Consider the following 17,161-nt stretch of genomic DNA (forward strand, 5'->3'; position numbering starts at 1 on the left):
GAAACAGGCTTATGTCAGCATTGGCTTCTTACCTGGTAGTGGTGAAGCTGAACACTCTCTCCTTTCAGCCCTCCAGTGCCCACCGTGGCCAAGCCAAAGCAGCCGGCCAGGAACTGCAGCCTGACGGATGTGAGTAGGGAGGAGGACTGGAAGGTGGTGCTGGTCCGACTGGCAGCCCCAGGCTGGTTGCCCTTCTCCTCCATTCCAGAGATCAGCACCACAATTTGGTGGAGTGCTTCCAACCGCAGCTACAACCAAATACAAGAACCCACAGACATATGCAGGTCACATCATATCACACCACATCATGTTGCAATTAATGTTTTTTTTTTTTTTCACAAATTTCAGAAATAAAGTAATTTAAATACCTCAGCCCTGCTCTGCTGCTGCTCCATGGCCAGCACGGTGGCCTGGGGGCTGGTTGACATGCTCTCCTCGGGCTCCCTGAAGGCCGGCACGAGGCCTACATCACCGCTGATAAAGCTGGCCATGTTGTCGATGAGGGCGTGCACGCCCAACGAGCGGCTGAGGTCCAGGTCTGACTCCTCGTAGGACTGTGCCGAGCTGTAGCTCCGCTGGCGGCTCAGCTTGGCCCGGAACCAGGACTCTGCCAGAGAGTCCGGAGAGCTGTAAAGCAGTCCTGACCAGGAGAGGAGAAGGAGAGAGGCTTTTCAGATACAGGATGATGGACAGATGGATGGGTGGGTGGGTGGATGGTTGGATGGAGATTTTATTTCAGAGGGCAGGTAATGCGATGCATTATTGTTGTCTGAGTTTATCAAGTCTTTTTGCTGAAACTTCATGCTGCCACAAGTCTTCAGCAGTCAATAAGCAATTACCTTCCAGTGAGCATTAATATATCACACTGGACCATGGTAGAAATGCAGTTGTGGAGAAATGAAATGAGGAGCAGGGCTGGCATTCAGCGGTTACCCCCTGTGAGGTCATGGACAAATTCATGAGACATTGCAATTGTCACTCCATGCAAGTCACTTAGTGGGACAAAAACAAAATGGGAACGTCAGTAAAACAGATACTTTGCTAACAAGTCAATGCCAAAATTGGGAAGACTTCACTGTACTAGCTTTTCTGCAGTATAAGTTGGTACCACACTGCTGTCTGACTGACCACAAGCGGTGATGTCCATTAAAGCTGCACAATCAATGACATCCAAAGACAAAAAACATCCAAAAGATGTTAAACTAACACACAACTAAGATATGCTGCAGTGCAGACTGCAGCAACGGCTCCGTCCAGTACACCCGTGACAAATAAAAGCAGCAAGAGGTCTGCATGGAAGTACTTCATGATCATAAGCCACGTTTCCACCCAAAAGTGCCTGGAACTTTTAGTCCCATGAACTTTTTTTAAGGGACTAAAAGGTTCCTTCAGCCCGTTGTCTGAGTTTCCACCGCTGTGGAAAAAGGGAAAAAGGGACGGCTGTTTTTACACGTCATTTTTGCACGACACTAAAGTATACAACAAACTGCCCCACTCCAGTCCAGTAGGTTAGTTGATAGTGAAATATCACTTGGGTTGTCTTTCTTTATCCATTTTATTCTTCTGTCCTTGTATTTTCTGTCAAAAAAAACCTCTCTCGCAATCAAGATTTCATTATCAAGTTATGAAAGACATTGAAAAACATGAGTTCACCATCGAACCTGGGTCTAATGTGTGCAGCAGGTGGATGTAATCTTACTTGCAACACAATATGCACCACACCGCAATTAGTGCGTTCATAGATATATATTCACTCGGTTGTTTTTCCATTTTTTATCATCAAAATACGGAAAATGGGTCGTTTTAAATTTTTTGTACAAACCAAATGTTTTTAAAAAATGGTGGCTGAAATAAAATGCTGCTAGTAATCGACCCAATCAGAAATGTTCAGCGCTGCAATCCCCACCCCCAAAGTTCCTGGACTTTTGAGAAGTACTACCACCTGAGCAGGGACTTTTTGGTCTCGGGGACTTTATTTACTGTAGAACCTGGTCCCTGTGGTGGAAACGCACTGAGTTCCTCCAAAGGTTCCTGGTTGCTGGGGGACGTCCCTGCGGTGGAAACATGGCTACAGATGCTGAAACACCAGTCTGCCAACATTAAACCTTGTAAGACTGACCTCCTGGTTTATTTGGGGTTTAAGCAAGTGAGAGAGAGTTTGAATTCATGTTAACATTATATTAACAACTAGCATTATAATGTATGGTCATAGTGTTCCTATCTTGAAACATGCATTGCTTTTATGTTGGTTTTAGATGGCTGGAATTGATATGTAGTTAAACATAGCTTGTAGGAGGCTAAAAATATATAAAATATAAAAATATAACCTAAGCTACACTTTAGAGAAATATCTGCAGACTAATGGATGTACATTGAATATGTAGTGTTTTTCTGAGCGAATTTGTATGAATGCCAGCACTGTCTGATCTGATTTGAATAAAGGTTTGTTACAACTGCCAACGCAACAACTTCCTGTGAATGTAATAAACCAATAACATTATAATTTGCATATGCATTAAAAGATTAATCTTATAATGTAATAATGCTGTCAATGTAATAAAATACCCAGTAAAGTAATAAATGTTACCTACTTACCAACAACCAGTTTGGTTTTTTTCTGCTGATAATAATATAATGTAATAATAATGTTGTTATTATTATTATTATTATTATTATGTTAATGGTGATTTTTTTCTGAGCAGAACAGTTGAAATTTAAATTTCCCAATGAATGCAGAGGACAATTTTCATTATATCCTACTTGTACAATGACAATAAAGAGATATTAATGCAAGCACAATATTGTTGACTGTTAAATACATTACAATACATTCTAGTATAATGTTCCGAAAAGGTTTTTCCAATAAAAGGATTGTAAAGTATCAAATCGGGTATTCACAATTGTGCAACGACACTGCACTTGTGGAAATTAATGCAAGAATATCACTGGTTAGATTTCTTTTTCTGCTTCGGTATTTGCACAAATAACACATGTCCGTGACATTGGAATACGAGAGTTGAAAGTCGAATGAGGAGCTAATAGGCCAGTGTGAGGGATGGATGGGGAATCACTGTGATGGAGGTATGGGCTGGCAGAAACAAAAAGAGGAGACATGCCATCGTTTACTTGCTTGGAGCTCCTCTTGCGTTTAGGGCTCAACTGCCCCAAAAGCAGTAAATAAACTATCTCACGCAGAGATCACAGGACAGAGAAACAGAGTACACATGACAGAAGATTTTTTTTTTTTTTTTTTTTTTTTTTTAAACCTATATCACCATAATTTGCAATAATAATAATAAGATGGTAATTAATAAAGCATCTGTTGCTGTACCATACCTCTCTTTTTATGAGAGAAAGCCAAATCCATGTCAACATTTCGCCTTCCACTCTGAGAGAGAAAACAGAGACAAACAGAGAGCATTAAATCCCATTACACAAGTCACTACCCAGGCATTTGATAAAATAAACACAAAATACCTACAGTGTATTTGCTATGAGCAAATTCAATTGCACTGTATGTGATAAGCATGAAAGAAGTAAGAGTAAGTTATTACTTGTTGGCTAGCATTGAAGTTCTACAACAAAACAGCGTGTGTGTCTGTCTGTTAGTGCGTGTGCATGTGTGTGAATATGGCTCACCAGAGCATAACACTCTTCATCAGACTCTGGCTGGGAGAGGTCAGACTCGCTCCTCGACTTCATCAGCCTGTAGCTGGGACTGCTCTGCACCGAGCGGCTCTCTGCACTCAGACTCTCACTCCTAAATCCAGCAGACACCCAAAACAATTCCCATTGCATCAATGTTGACATGCAGCAAGACACGGTGTGTGATCGTACAGTTTCAGTGCTATGGAGGTAAAGACATTTATATTTGCGTTGGTCACGGAGCCAATTATGTGTCTCCTAACAAAAACCGAGCCAGACTGTATCATATTCAAACTCATGAACTACCTCATTCAAAGACGCTTGAATATAAAACTTGCGAAAGCAAAAGCACACCACAAATTAAACTGAGAAAGAACAAGTTTAAAGCCTTGAAAGTTGAGGGTTGAAAATATAGGTCACTGCCAAGATAGTTTTTTGAAGCAGTGAAAAGTGGGTCAAACACTCCAGCAGCAGTACACTCCTGATAGAGGAGACAGATAAAGATCGAGTTTCCACTCTCGCCTGCGGCCTGCAGTTGTTTTTTAAATGCCGATATTTCCAACCTCACTTTAATACTTAATGTGCAAGGGAAATCAATATGCATTTTTGTCAAATAAATTATATACACATGGACATGGACACATGGACACAGTTATTTTGGTCAAAATCTGAATTCCAAAAAATAATACATGTATGTTTATTTCATCTTTCTGCAATAATAGCGACCAGATTATTGGCGTTTACCAGTACCAGCATTTAACTTCCTGCAGTTAAATGCAGATAAAACTAACAGATTATTGCTCACGATGACCTTGACTCAGTGATCAGGCAGAAAGGTGCCTTATCCTTGTCTTTGCGGTCTAGTCGATGTAATCTTGGTGTGATTTTTTAACAAGTTTTAATGCCCACGATGGACATGATGATGTTTCTTTCACTTAGGAATCGTAGGCAAACTTGTGTCTGCTGTGTCAAGGGCTGTAATGGGGATGCTATTACAGATGGTCGCACATTACACCTATTTTAACCTCTCTGCACTGGCTTCCTGCTAATTTTAGAATTAATTTTAAAATCTTGGTGCTCATGTATAGAGCCCTACATGGCCAGGCTCCTCATTATATCATGGACCTCCTGCACCCATACACCACAAGCCAATCTCCTTGGTCCTCCAACCAGGGTATTTAAAAGTCCCTTCCACATAAAGTTTCCAGTAAATTACCGGGATAATCTTTCCAGCACTGCTAGTGATTTTCACTATTCACACATGCGGCTACATACCGGAAAATTTCGGTCTTGCGCCTTTTCAAAGATATATTTGCCTCAGAGTACTTTTATTTTATTATAGTTATAATTTGGAATTTTTGATTAAAATATAGTTAACCTGATTTGTTAACTTTTTACACATAATATAGAAGCACACGGCTAATTATTATGCAGAATGATGTCATCGGACCTTCCCAAGTGCAATGGGACATTTTTTGGCCTACTGGGGTTTCAGAACCGCATTGCACCCCTCACTGTTAAAGACACATCTCGATCTCATCTATAGACCTATTTATTTTCGTAACGTTTACGACACAACTGAGTTAAGGGACTGTCCCATTCCAAAAAAACCTGTGTGTCCCCACTGTCCCGTGCTGCATCACGCACTTCTCCCCGTTGCTTTCTGTTGGTATGGGACTTCAGTAAAAACTAGATGTGATTGTGTAAATACTTCACTTGTTAATAATAAATCCTGCACTTCTGTAATGGGGAGACTGCATTTGCCACATTTCATTACACTCTATAAATATTTACATTGAAAATGTATAATATGTATTTTTCGTGAAGTCCTTCAAAATGAAAAAGTAGTGCTTAAAACGAATGCCCCACGGCATCCTGGATAACCATGGCAACACCCAGGACACAGTACGATAGCTGAAACAGAAACTTTTTTTTTTTCCTAAAAGCTTCACATCTCTTACTGCTCATGGTGGTGACGAGGTGTAGCAGATCCAGTTTGCATGGCAACGCCAGGGCAGAGTCATACGACACGATGGTCTCTGCCCTTTCTATCCCCCATAGGAGCCTACGCTTTGGAACCGTAGCTGACAGTGTCACTCGAACTACGTGCTGACAAACTGAGTGGTCCCCTCAGCGGCTGGGGTTTAATCCAATTCTATGCAGAAAAAAAAATTCTACACCTTTCTGAAATATGTAGTCATGATGACTGAGCATTCTGATAAATATTGAAAGTGAAAACAACGGAATAATTTATTTGGACCTTAAGATTTGAAATCTGGTCTTATCTTAATGTAACTAATTCCGAAAAAAACTGTGCATCACAGTAAGACAATTATCTTGGTTTCAGGATGACACTTAAAGTCATCAGTAATAACTCCAATGTCTCTGGTCCAGCCCTATCTATAAATTTTAAAGGCTGTGTAGAAGGTTGTCTTCTGACCTGGTCATGAAGCCCAGGCCCTCCTGCGGGCCCCCGCTGGCGGGTTGGGCCTGGCCCTCCTCCTGGTTCTGCTTGCTCTGCTCGCCCAGCACTGGGCTGACCCCCAGCAGCAGCAGGGCACAGCGGTGGATCACAGAGTTGCAGGCGGCTGTGTACAGGTCCTGTCCCTCGGGGAGCCCCGTGCTGCCCCTTCGTTCCCCCTGAGAGGTGGCGGCATCCTCCTCCCCGACGCCCCCAGTCCTGGAGCCAGGGCCCAGGCCCGTGCTGCTGCTGGCTCGCTCCCGTTCCCGGCTGCGAGCCGCCTCCCGCGCTGAGAGGAAACATTGAAATATTTCTGTGTCGTGCAGCAAACACACACACACACAGACACACAGACAGACACACAACAAAAAACACAAACACACACACACACAGGCACCGCAAAAGGTTAGGGGGGGTCAAGCTGCAGCCATGTTAATTAGGGTGCAAAGTTAACCTAAAGTAATGAATTCCTGTCAAATGCACGAACAGCTTCTTAGAGCAGAGTTGTTCCTACAGTACTTTGTTTGTGCCTTCAAACACGCTCATCAAGCCAATGTCTATGTAGAAAAGAAACAACACTGTATCCAGTTTAAAGACACGTCAAACTTTAAACACTTCAAACATCTTTCTGCTGACATTTTGAGTAGTGATTCTCAACTTCCTTCCCTTCTAGGACCCTAAATCTATACGCATTAGGACACAGACCGCATTTCATACAATTTTGTTCCTGGAACCCCAATCTGAGAAGATTTTTTGTTGCTGGTATGATTTAGTCCAAATTTCCATTACTGTAGTATAGTTAGAGATAACAGGGAAACTATGATTAAAACAATCATTATTGTACATTTTCTAATGATGCAAAAGTGAATTAAATAATGAATTAAATTAAAGTTTAGCCATTAATAACTTTGAAGCAGACGCCCTGGAACCCTACATTGAGCACCACTGTTTTAGACAATGTGAATGACCATTATTTATAAATCATCTAATAAGAACAGTATATAAAACTGTATTTATGTATTTGTGTATAGTGTATTTGGGTCTAATTGCGACCGACATTCAGTAGATTATGCTTCAAGAACAACAAGACCCCAAGCACAAAACAACACCCCATTGGAAACAACATCTCTCTAAACCCAGGGTTGAGTTCCACTGTCCGATTGATGTCACGGTTAAATTTACGAAGGATGATGACATAGCAGTGAGAGCAGGCCCAGAATAATTGGAATAAATCTCGTTTGCTATGACTCCATGTTGAGCTGGTGTTCCGAATGTCGTTCACGCCAAGAGAGGGGGGAGGGGCGGGACTTACTACCGGCCGTCATCACTTCGTGGTCACGCTCGTCATCTTCGTCGTTCTGTTCCTGGTGGCTCTCGTCTCGCTCACGGTCGGCCCTCTCCTCCAGCTCAGCCTCCTCATCGATGGTGCGTGTGAACGAGTGCTCCTGAGGGTCCACTTCCAGAGAGTCCTGGTTGTCCGAAATCTAGCGGGGAGGACGTTGTCAATTGAAAAATCTCCCCCCTTGGAAGTGTCTGAATGTGTATCTGTTTGTGGCCGATCGATTAATCTGTCGGTCGATTAACTGGGCCGATATTCGCATTTTGAGATACTCAGCATCAGTCGATGCCTGCGCTCACAAGGCCGATAACAAAAAATGTCTGCAGAATACTGTCAAAAATATTGATTTTTTCTTTACGTATCAATTCTGAATATTTGAAACGGTTTCAATACTCATTTTCCACACTATCGATATATTAGCTGCGCTTTCTCTCACTCTTCTTTTAGACAGCGAATTGACACACACACCGCTGCAGCGGCCACATAGCCCCGCCTTCTCTCACAGTGCTGTCTTCTTCTCGTCACTCATCTCACTCGCGCTGGTTTGTTATGGTGTAAGCTCATTAAAGATTGCAGGTGCGGAGCCTCCGCGACTGATTTTGGTTGACAAAGAAAACAGCAGGAGTGCTGTTTGGAAATACTTCACATTTGAAAACAAAACGTAAACCTCACTCAGAGAATTGAAATGAATTTTTTTCTCCTCCAGACAGCGCTGCACCGTGCGTGTGTTCCCATGCCTGTTTTCCTGTGTTTTTATTTGAGATCTATTTATTTTCGTGTGTTTCCTACTTGTATGAAAATAACATTTTAAACATAACTCAATGAAGGTACTGTCCTGTCACGTTATAAAAAAACTCTGTCTGTTCCGAGCCGCGCCAAGAAGGACTGTCCGTTGCTATTAGACTTAATTTAGTAAAAACTGGATGTTTTAGTGTAAATACTTTACCTGCACTTCTGTAACGGGGAGACTTTCTCAATTTTTCCGACCAGACTTTAATATGACGCTGTTTATTTAAAAAAAATGTTTTTATAGTTTATTATTATTTATTTTTCATTCAGAATTATTTTTTTTGGGATCACCTGTGGACATATAAGTGTTAAACAAATGTTCATTTAAGTTCAGCAATTTTGTGTCTCATTTGTAATTGTTATTATTAAACTGCTGTATTTTATCAGATGCAAAGAAAAAAAAAAAAAAACATGATACAGGAATTATATATCAGCGGTCGCCGTGCTCTCTAAATATCAGCATCGGCCATTAAAAAACCCATATCGGTCGACCACTTGTATGTGTGTGACAGTGATTGACGTTCTACTCACCCGTCTGTCGCGTGAGGAGGATCTGGTCTGGATGAAGTCCATGTTCTTGCATGCCAGGAGGCGGTTTCGTACCTTGTACACGTTGCGATACACCTCTGCAAGGGATTTACAGGGCTGGTACCTTATTGGGGACAAGCGAATATACAAATAAAATAAATATATTTTTTAAACTAATTAATCACATAATTTGCTGTGATTAATCGTGACTAATCGACTAAAAGACTACGAGTTGTAATCATTGATATTGAAACAGTCCCACCAAAAAATATCACAAAATCACCAAATTAACATCGAATTAAAATAAATGTATGTTTGTCTATATAAGTATATTTTATTTTATATCAGTTTTTATTGAAAACACGCTCCTCTGCGAACAAAAGAGGAGTGAGTTGTTACACAATACCATGCCATTCATATTTGTGTGTGCGTGTGTGTGTGTGTGTGTGTGTGTGTGTGTGTGTGTGTGTGTGTGTGTGTGTGTGTGTGTGTGTGTGTGTGTGTGTGTGTGTGTGTGTGTGTGTGTGTGCGCGCGTGTTCGTGTGTGTGTGATTGTGCGTGTGTTCGTGCGCGGGCAATTACCTCCCCTCCCCACAGGCTTGTTCCAGCAGAGCAGTGTGTTTCAGTAAGGCTGCCAACACAAACCTGGACACGGTATCCAACAGGGACTCATTACTGAGAGATGCATTGTCCCAATCTGTAACAAAACGTAGAATGAATTCACCATATTGTACTTGATTCAATGGGTAGAAATCACATCGTAATTTCAGTTTTGTTTCAGGTAAAACAAAAGAACAGTTCTAGAAAAAAAAACCTTAGATCAGCCCAGCTCCTAAACAGACCTTTGCTGATGGCGTAGTCCTGCATGTTGATCCAGAGGCTGTTGCTGGGCTCTTTGGTGGAGCCCAGAGCCAGGTCCACCAGGACGCTCAGGTCGGCACGCAGAGTGCAGTCAAGCGGTTTCTGCTCCTCGTTACCGGACAGCGCTGCCTCCAGCAGTGAGGTGATGCAGGCTTCTAGAAATCAGACGACAACACCACATTTACCTCCAGATAACAATTATAAACTTACGAGTATTGCTGCATCCTCTGATTCACTACCTTTTCTGAAACGTATAGACTGATAGTTTAGGGTCATTGGATCATAACCTTTCACAAATAATCCATTTTCTCTGTTTGGTACATTTAACATGCTGCCTGTCAGAATAAAAATAAGTCACTTTTTCTTTCAGATTGTTAGATTTCGGATATTTGCAGATACAATAAACTATTTGAGCCTGGTATAGCACCAATATTAGATACCAGTACTCATCCAGGCCTATATTCAAAACATCAGCTATTGTTTTGGACCCAAATTTCAAGTAGCTTTTGATCTGAGTGAGGGTCAAATGACACAAATACTCATTCAACAAAAAACACTGGTTAAAGCAAACAAAATTAACAATGAAACACTGTAATGAAGGTTAAAAAGGAAGAAATGGATAAATATTAATTTAGAAAAATTATATAAATCAATGAAACAAGAGCCTACGTATATGTTCAAACACAATCCTGACTCAGTGAAAAAACATTTATTTTGCTTTGAATACAATTTGTTTAAATGGCTGGTTTCCATACCCAGCTGCGGGATGTTCATCTCTAAGCCGTTGCTGAACAGTGGGGTTTTGAGCCAGTAAGCTGTGTCCTGCTCCTCCAGTGAGGTGGAGGATCCCTGCAGCATGCCCCCCAGACATCGGCCGACCAGCAGAGCGGCCGTCCTCTCCAGGTCCACCAGCCACACCCAGGACAGGGCCACCGGGGCCAGGGAGGCCCCTGAGATGGGCTCGGCAAAGTCTGGAGTGCCTGGAGAAGCAGACGCAAACGTTTGGCGGACTGAAAGGGTTCAAAAATATGGGTGGTAGTGGTGGTGGTACTTTTTTTTGTTTCGTTCAATAAGGAAATTGTGTCAAAAAAAATGCATCTAAAATAAAAACACAATTTTTTGATTTGCTTTATTTAGAGGAACGGGACATATGATCGCCCCTGATCGCTCCCGCTCCAATGTCTCTATTACGCATGAACGTACTTGTGTTTTTGATCAACGATATCATATTATTTTTGAGCGCTTTTATACATGATCTGAAAGACAGATGAATAGATCCGGGTATATCTTTTTACTATTCTTAATTGTGTTTAAAAAAAAAAGTAGTTATTTATTTATATATATATATATATATATATAGGGGGCTATTTTAGAGATTTTTTATGAGCTAACCCCATTTTTCCTTAATCACTTTTCATAGTTTTCAAGTTACATGTTAACAAGTAACTAACAGTTTGTATAAAGCGGACGTTATCAGTAGTGGTAAAATACTTTTACAACCTGCCTCTTTTATCTGACTGGCTAAGTGACTATAATGTGACATTGATGATGGCTGCTGCTGTTTGGCATGGGAGAGGAAAGCACTGGTGTGTCATACAGACGATTTCAAGCTGCGCGCTTCAAACGATAATGTTAGCAAAGGCATGTGTGGCAGTTTCGGCAAACACCGGAGGGCGGATATTTCAATCGGCAGCTGGGGCACGGCACTGAAATGAAGCATCGAAATCTGAGTTGCGGTCCGGTCCGGTACATACCGATCGTATAGGAACCGGCGCCGTAGTCACTACTCAACCGTATGGGTATTGTGATTTAGAGAGTGCATGGAGGGGAGGGGCCATATTTTGCACAAACATTTTAAAAAGTGATCAAATTGAAAACACTTAACCGCCACGATAAATTAATGTACTTAAAAGTATAATGAAAGTATTTTTATACAGTTATTGTGGCAATAACCAGCTTCAATGATCAACGCTGATTTTCACTCCGTCTTTCCATGTAGTCTGATGCCCACCGTGAAGGGGCCACTGCAGCTCCTGGTCCTCCAGAGGAGAGGCTGCAGGGAGCAGCCTGTTGAGGCGGTCCAGAGGAGGCAGCAGGTCCAGCAGGTAGCTGAGCAGAGGCCTGGCCACTGATACTGGCAGCAGCAGCAGCGAGTTGACGATCTGGCACAGCATGCTGCCTGCCGCCGACACGTAGATCACATCTGGACATGACAGGAACGGTGGTTAAAGCTTATCAGTGTAGGTGCCATGATGTGCTTTTAAATCCAACAAAGATTGATTATTTTAGCATCACAAAGCCCATTTGTTACTCCAAATTAAATGCAAAGGTCCATTGCTGACTCAGGCCTGATCCCTGACTACTCACCTTGGAGCTTCTCCTGTATGCTGCCGTTCCAGGAGCTTTCTTTGATCAGAGCGGCTGAGCGGGAGAAGATGTCAGTGGCATGCGGCAGCAGGAGCTGCAGGTGTTTGTGGAGCAGAGCCACGCTGCTTGAGTTCTGGACACACACAGACACACACATCTCCAACCTTTAGGACTTCACTTAGTACTTAGTAAAAGGTTATGATAAACAGAGAACTTGATGGTTTAGACTACCTTCCCATCATCTCAAATATATATTTGGCAAATCTTGGTTTATCCATAACTGCCCATCTATAAGGGCTCGGTTAAAAGAAAAAAACTGATAGTGTAGTTTTCTTAATAAACTGCTCAGTGAGTACCTCGTATGACCTCGCACAGAGCAAGTACAAGATGAAGCACCTGGCCGCCATCTAATAGCAGGTATAGGTCGTGTGGGAAGGCACTGCTTGTGCGGCGTCCATACCTCGGTGACTGAGTTGATGTGGCAGTATGCCAGCAGCTGTTTCTGCAGGGAGCAGAGGAGCTGATGGAGGTGCGCTGGCTGGCTGCTGTCAGATGAGGAAGTGCCCTGCTGCAGCTTATCGCTGTTCTTTTCCAGCTCGCCAAACGCCTGATCCTGAGCACGACAAACCACACGACACACCAGAAATTAGCACAAGTAGTCGTGAGGGTACATATGGTTCTGGTATTTGCTAATTATATTTGGTGTATTTAACTCACTGCTCAACTGCACATGATATTGTTCACTGTGTTGTCTATTGTATTATTGTGAAGACAAACACAAATTTCCATTTCTATTCCATTTCAAGTTCTTTGCTATTTTTTTCTAGTAGAAGCCTACATGCACATTCCCCACATTGTTTTCTGTAAAGCTGCTGCTCTGCCTCTCTTGAGGCAGAACAGCAGGTGGTCCTGCAACTTAAATGCTCTTTCAGGTTAATCAATTTGGAATGAGACATATTGAATTGCTATTTCTTCAACCTGCTCTCACGTCCCTGCTATAGCTACGGTGTAGTGTTTTTTTTTTTTTTTTTTTCCAGGATTTTGTTTCATTTTGGGAAGATCGACTAGATCAGGAATGCCCAATACGTCGATCGCGATCGACCGGTAGATTGCGAAGGTAGTGCGGGTAGATCGCACGCCATTCAAAAAAAATAAAATAAAATTTAAAAAATAAATAAATAAATCTACAAGGAAAAGACAAAACCGTGGTCACCATGATCAGTTCAGTACAGTAGTGCAACTTCTGTCCTCAAAGCTGCAGCGCCATGATTTGGGGAACTTTGAAAACCTTGCATCAAAGCTGGAGACCCAAGGGAAGGCAGGGAGGGGAGGGGTGCGAGGAGCGCCCCGACAGTGCGCGCTACACAGAGCAGATTGAAATCTGTCTGTCAGACTTTGACAAATGGTTTCAAGGTGCTTTACTCAAGCCAATCTCACAAATTCATCTATGCAGATGACATTGGTCTGGCAATTCAAGCACCAGACTTTGATGAACTGGACTGGTGCTCACTGATGACCTTGCCAAACTGGACCAGTTCTGCAGAACCTGGCGCCTAAAACCAAGTCCAGCAAAAACTGTTTCCAGTGTATTCCACCTCCACAACGCAAAAGCTGCCAGAGAACTAAACATCTATCTGGGCGGATCAAGGCTTGGAAAGCAGAATGGGAGTCCAAGGAGGTCCCAAACAAACATCTGGTGTCAGACCCCAATCAACAGGTCCCTGGCACCAACCTCCCAAGGAGACAATGGTCTACGCTCAATCGCTTCAGGACTGGACATGGCCCCTGCTTGGCCAGCCTTCACAAATGGGGCAGTAGCCCCACTCCACTGTGTGCTTGTGGAGAGGAGCAAACCATGGAACACATCATAGAAGTTTGCCCTCTTCAAAAACTGAAAGGAGGATTAGTCACCCTCCATACAGCAGACCAGGAGGCAACTGCTTGGCTTAGGGACTTCTAAATAAATAAAAATACTCAAGCCAATCGCTACATTTCTGTGCTTCCCATTTAGGGAAGATATTGAGGTTGATTCACTCGTATCAAAAAGTGCAACACTGTTTCACCTGAACTGGTCTGCAGTGGAGGATGAGATGTTGACACTACAGGCTGACAATCAGCTCATGGACCGTTTTGGAACTTACTCACAGAGGAAAATTACCCAAACATGAGGAAATGTGCTACTTCTTTGACTGCATTATTCGGCTCTACTTATTTATGTGAGTCAGCCTTTTCCCACATGAAGATTATAGAGTCGAAATAGCGTTCCACCATGACGGATGATCATTTGGAAGCCTGCTTGAGGCTGGCTATCAGCAGCTTCTGTCCGGACTATGCAACCCTGGCCAGCTCCATTCAGTGCAAGTCATCAGAGTAACGTAGTGACCATAAATGTATTTAATGCTATTGTGCCGTAAGGGTTCATGCAGGGATGCAAGGTACGCCAACATATATTGTATATATGAAGTATACTCAGTATATACATATAAATAAATATATTTAGCATTTTTTAATGAAGCTAGATCATTTTGACCTGGTCATTTTAAAAGAAGCTCGCAAGCCGAAAAAGAGTGGGCACCCCTGGACTAGATTCACTAATAATATATTCAGTTGTATCTATAGTAATGGCACATGTAACTGACGATAACTGAATGTGAATATTTTAATGAAAGTATTTTCTTTTATTCAAATTGTTTTTTAGTTTTCCCCAAATCTTCCCAGGGCCCCCCTGTACGAGTCAAATCCTGCCTGCGGACCTTATCTTTGAATCTCTGCCCACTGCCACAACTTCTGTCTGTGAGTGCAACTTGCATGGAGAACTCGCTGAATGACTTAACATAATTCATTGATATGATCATGATTAATTCATCATTTCAATGCTGGGTTGATAGAAAGGCAGGGAAACCTAAACATTTTTTATGGCTAAATGCCACAAAATATGCAATAGTAGATATCAATGCAACTTGGTGGATATTATAAAGAATGAATTTCAACACGCAGCTCACTCCAAACAAGCCTTGTACAGAACGTCTCTTGTGGATCAATGTTTACATGAAGTAAACCTTTGGTATGTGACATTTACGAACACGACAGCTCAGAGCGTTTCCTTACAGTGTAGAAGCCCAGGTTCCTGAGCAGGGTCTTCATCAGGATCTCGGCCAGGTGAGTGTCGGGGTGGCCTGCTGTGGTGCTGTATGAGGGGTCCTGGGGAGAGCCGAAGCCCAGGCCCGAGGAGAGCACCTCCGGACAGTCAGCGGGAGTGCTGTAGCCCAGCAGAGAGGCCACGTGGGTGTGGTCCTGCAGACTGGTCAGGATGATGTCCAGCTGCATCCTCTGCACCAAGGCAGACACACGTGTACATAGTTCACATTAAAAGGAAATGTACTTTTTACAACAATAGGAATGTTGAAGAATAAAACTGACCTGTCCTTTGGAAAGACTCTCCCATCTGTCGGGGCCCTGCGGCAGCAGGGCATGAAGCAGCTCCATCCTCTCCCTTAGTGGAGGCAGCAGCATCGTGGCTCCCACAGACAACGTGTCGATCACCGCCTTGGATCACCGCAGAACAAACACATTTGCAGCGGTTTAAGAGATAATTTTCAAACTCCAGGCAGTATCGAAAAAGAACTGTGCAGATTTAAAGTTAGCAGACAGAAAGAAAGAGAATAATTGGATACCACTCAGATGAGATAGACACCGCCTGTCATACTGTGCTCCTGTAAGGCAACACACCGGCCTTATTTATGAGAGTATCTTTTGTATTTCTTTTTCAGATCTACTATTAAAAGGTTACATGGATTATACATTTTTGCATATTTGACCAGTTTCACCTTCTAGTTCTCACAGCTTTCTATTGTCTATTCTATTGTCTTGTTGAGTCAATCTGGCTGACCTCTTGAATCTCGTCGGGCACAGAGGAGTCCATCAATCTGAACAGCAGGTTGCGCAGGGGCCTGGCCTGTCGACCCAGGATGCTGGTGGCCACGCCTCCAGCCAGCGCGAGAGCGAGGTGATTGGACAAAAGCCGCAGGCAGAGCTTGAGGAAGCTGTGGTGCTCCCTGCCAATCAAACAAAATGGGTCAGACAGAAAAATCACCAACACTGCCACTCAACTACTGTTGTAGTGTGACACATTTTATAACAATGCATGTTTCATCCATTTCACACAATTGCACATCTAGTGGACCTTGAAATATTAAGTATAATGATGCTGCATATTATGGCTGATCAATATAAAAGAAAAGAATTGCAATGTTTTTTTTGACCAGGGCATTCAGAGTGCACTTACACCATAAAGGGCCCTTCACAAAGAACACAGTGCGCTGTAAATTCCACTAGTGTGCATTGGTTGTACAGTGCAAGATCTGCGCTGAGCAAAGCGTAGGCACAGCAGTGTGAGGAACTCCGCACAGCGCAAAAGTTCAAGTTGGTTGAACTTTGACGTAGTCGGAAAGTCGGAATCCCCGCTGGACCAATAGAAACAAGAGGTGAAGCAAACTGGAAGTATCCGTGCAATATGGAGGACAAACTGATTTTAGCGATTTTTAACAGCTTTCCTACCAAGTGGGCAGACAAGGTGTTCAGGTGTCTTTAAATGTAGAGGAGATTAGCGAAATATGACAAATGGCCAATAAATCCAATCTACAATAAATGATCATGACAATTCCCTGTGATTAAAATAAGATATGAAGACATATATAATATTGCAATATAATATATAAATATAATGAATGTAATATCATATACGGGCAAACGAAACTGAAAAGAATAATATCATAAACAATAATGCTATTGTAGAAGTAATGACAGCAGTCCAGGGGTGCAACGGATCACAAAATTCACGGTTCAGATCATATCATGGTTTCGAGTCATGGATCGGACCATTTTTCGGGAACAGCAAAAAAAAAAAAAAAAAAAAATAAAAAAAAAGGGTGGGGGGGGATATAACTTTGCTTTCCATTTATTCTGTAAAACACTTAAAGCGAGGAACTTTTGCCCATGTGCTTAAATGAAAACAGCATTCAAGAAGTCCAATGTTTAAATAAAGTCTTAAAATGTATAAAATATTCAATACTCAGTTGTTTAATGAAAATACAATATGATTTTTTTTTCTCATGATACCTTCTTCCTTTAAACATGGTAGTGAATTAAAAAATATGATTAGATCCGCCCCC

General features: G+C 42.3%; 1 protein-coding gene across 1 annotated transcript in view; it reads right to left on the reverse strand.

Moving 5' to 3' along the window:
- herc1 (HECT and RLD domain containing E3 ubiquitin protein ligase family member 1) overlaps positions 1-17,161 on the reverse strand; it is a 93,062-nt gene that overhangs the window by 53,070 nt on the left and 22,831 nt on the right. Inside the window, exons 12-27 of the mRNA XM_079997737.1 lie at positions 15,880-16,045; positions 15,411-15,536; positions 15,099-15,320; positions 12,451-12,603; positions 11,991-12,123; positions 11,635-11,826; positions 10,379-10,603; positions 9,605-9,778; positions 9,345-9,459; positions 8,766-8,886; positions 7,419-7,590; positions 6,086-6,395; positions 3,640-3,760; positions 3,337-3,388; positions 369-640; positions 33-248 (exon numbers count right to left, since the gene is read on the reverse strand). Of these exons, the coding sequence (XP_079853863.1) occupies positions 33-248; positions 369-640; positions 3,337-3,388; positions 3,640-3,760; positions 6,086-6,395; positions 7,419-7,590; positions 8,766-8,886; positions 9,345-9,459; positions 9,605-9,778; positions 10,379-10,603; positions 11,635-11,826; positions 11,991-12,123; positions 12,451-12,603; positions 15,099-15,320; positions 15,411-15,536; positions 15,880-16,045 (2,770 nt within the window). The remainder of the gene's footprint in view (positions 1-32; positions 249-368; positions 641-3,336; positions 3,389-3,639; positions 3,761-6,085; positions 6,396-7,418; positions 7,591-8,765; positions 8,887-9,344; positions 9,460-9,604; positions 9,779-10,378; positions 10,604-11,634; positions 11,827-11,990; positions 12,124-12,450; positions 12,604-15,098; positions 15,321-15,410; positions 15,537-15,879; positions 16,046-17,161) is intronic.

The sequence above is a fragment of the Zeus faber genome (genome assembly GCF_960531495.2).
Source record: "Zeus faber genome assembly, chromosome: 3".
In the NCBI taxonomy this organism is placed as follows: domain Eukaryota; kingdom Metazoa; phylum Chordata; class Actinopteri; order Zeiformes; family Zeidae; genus Zeus; species Zeus faber.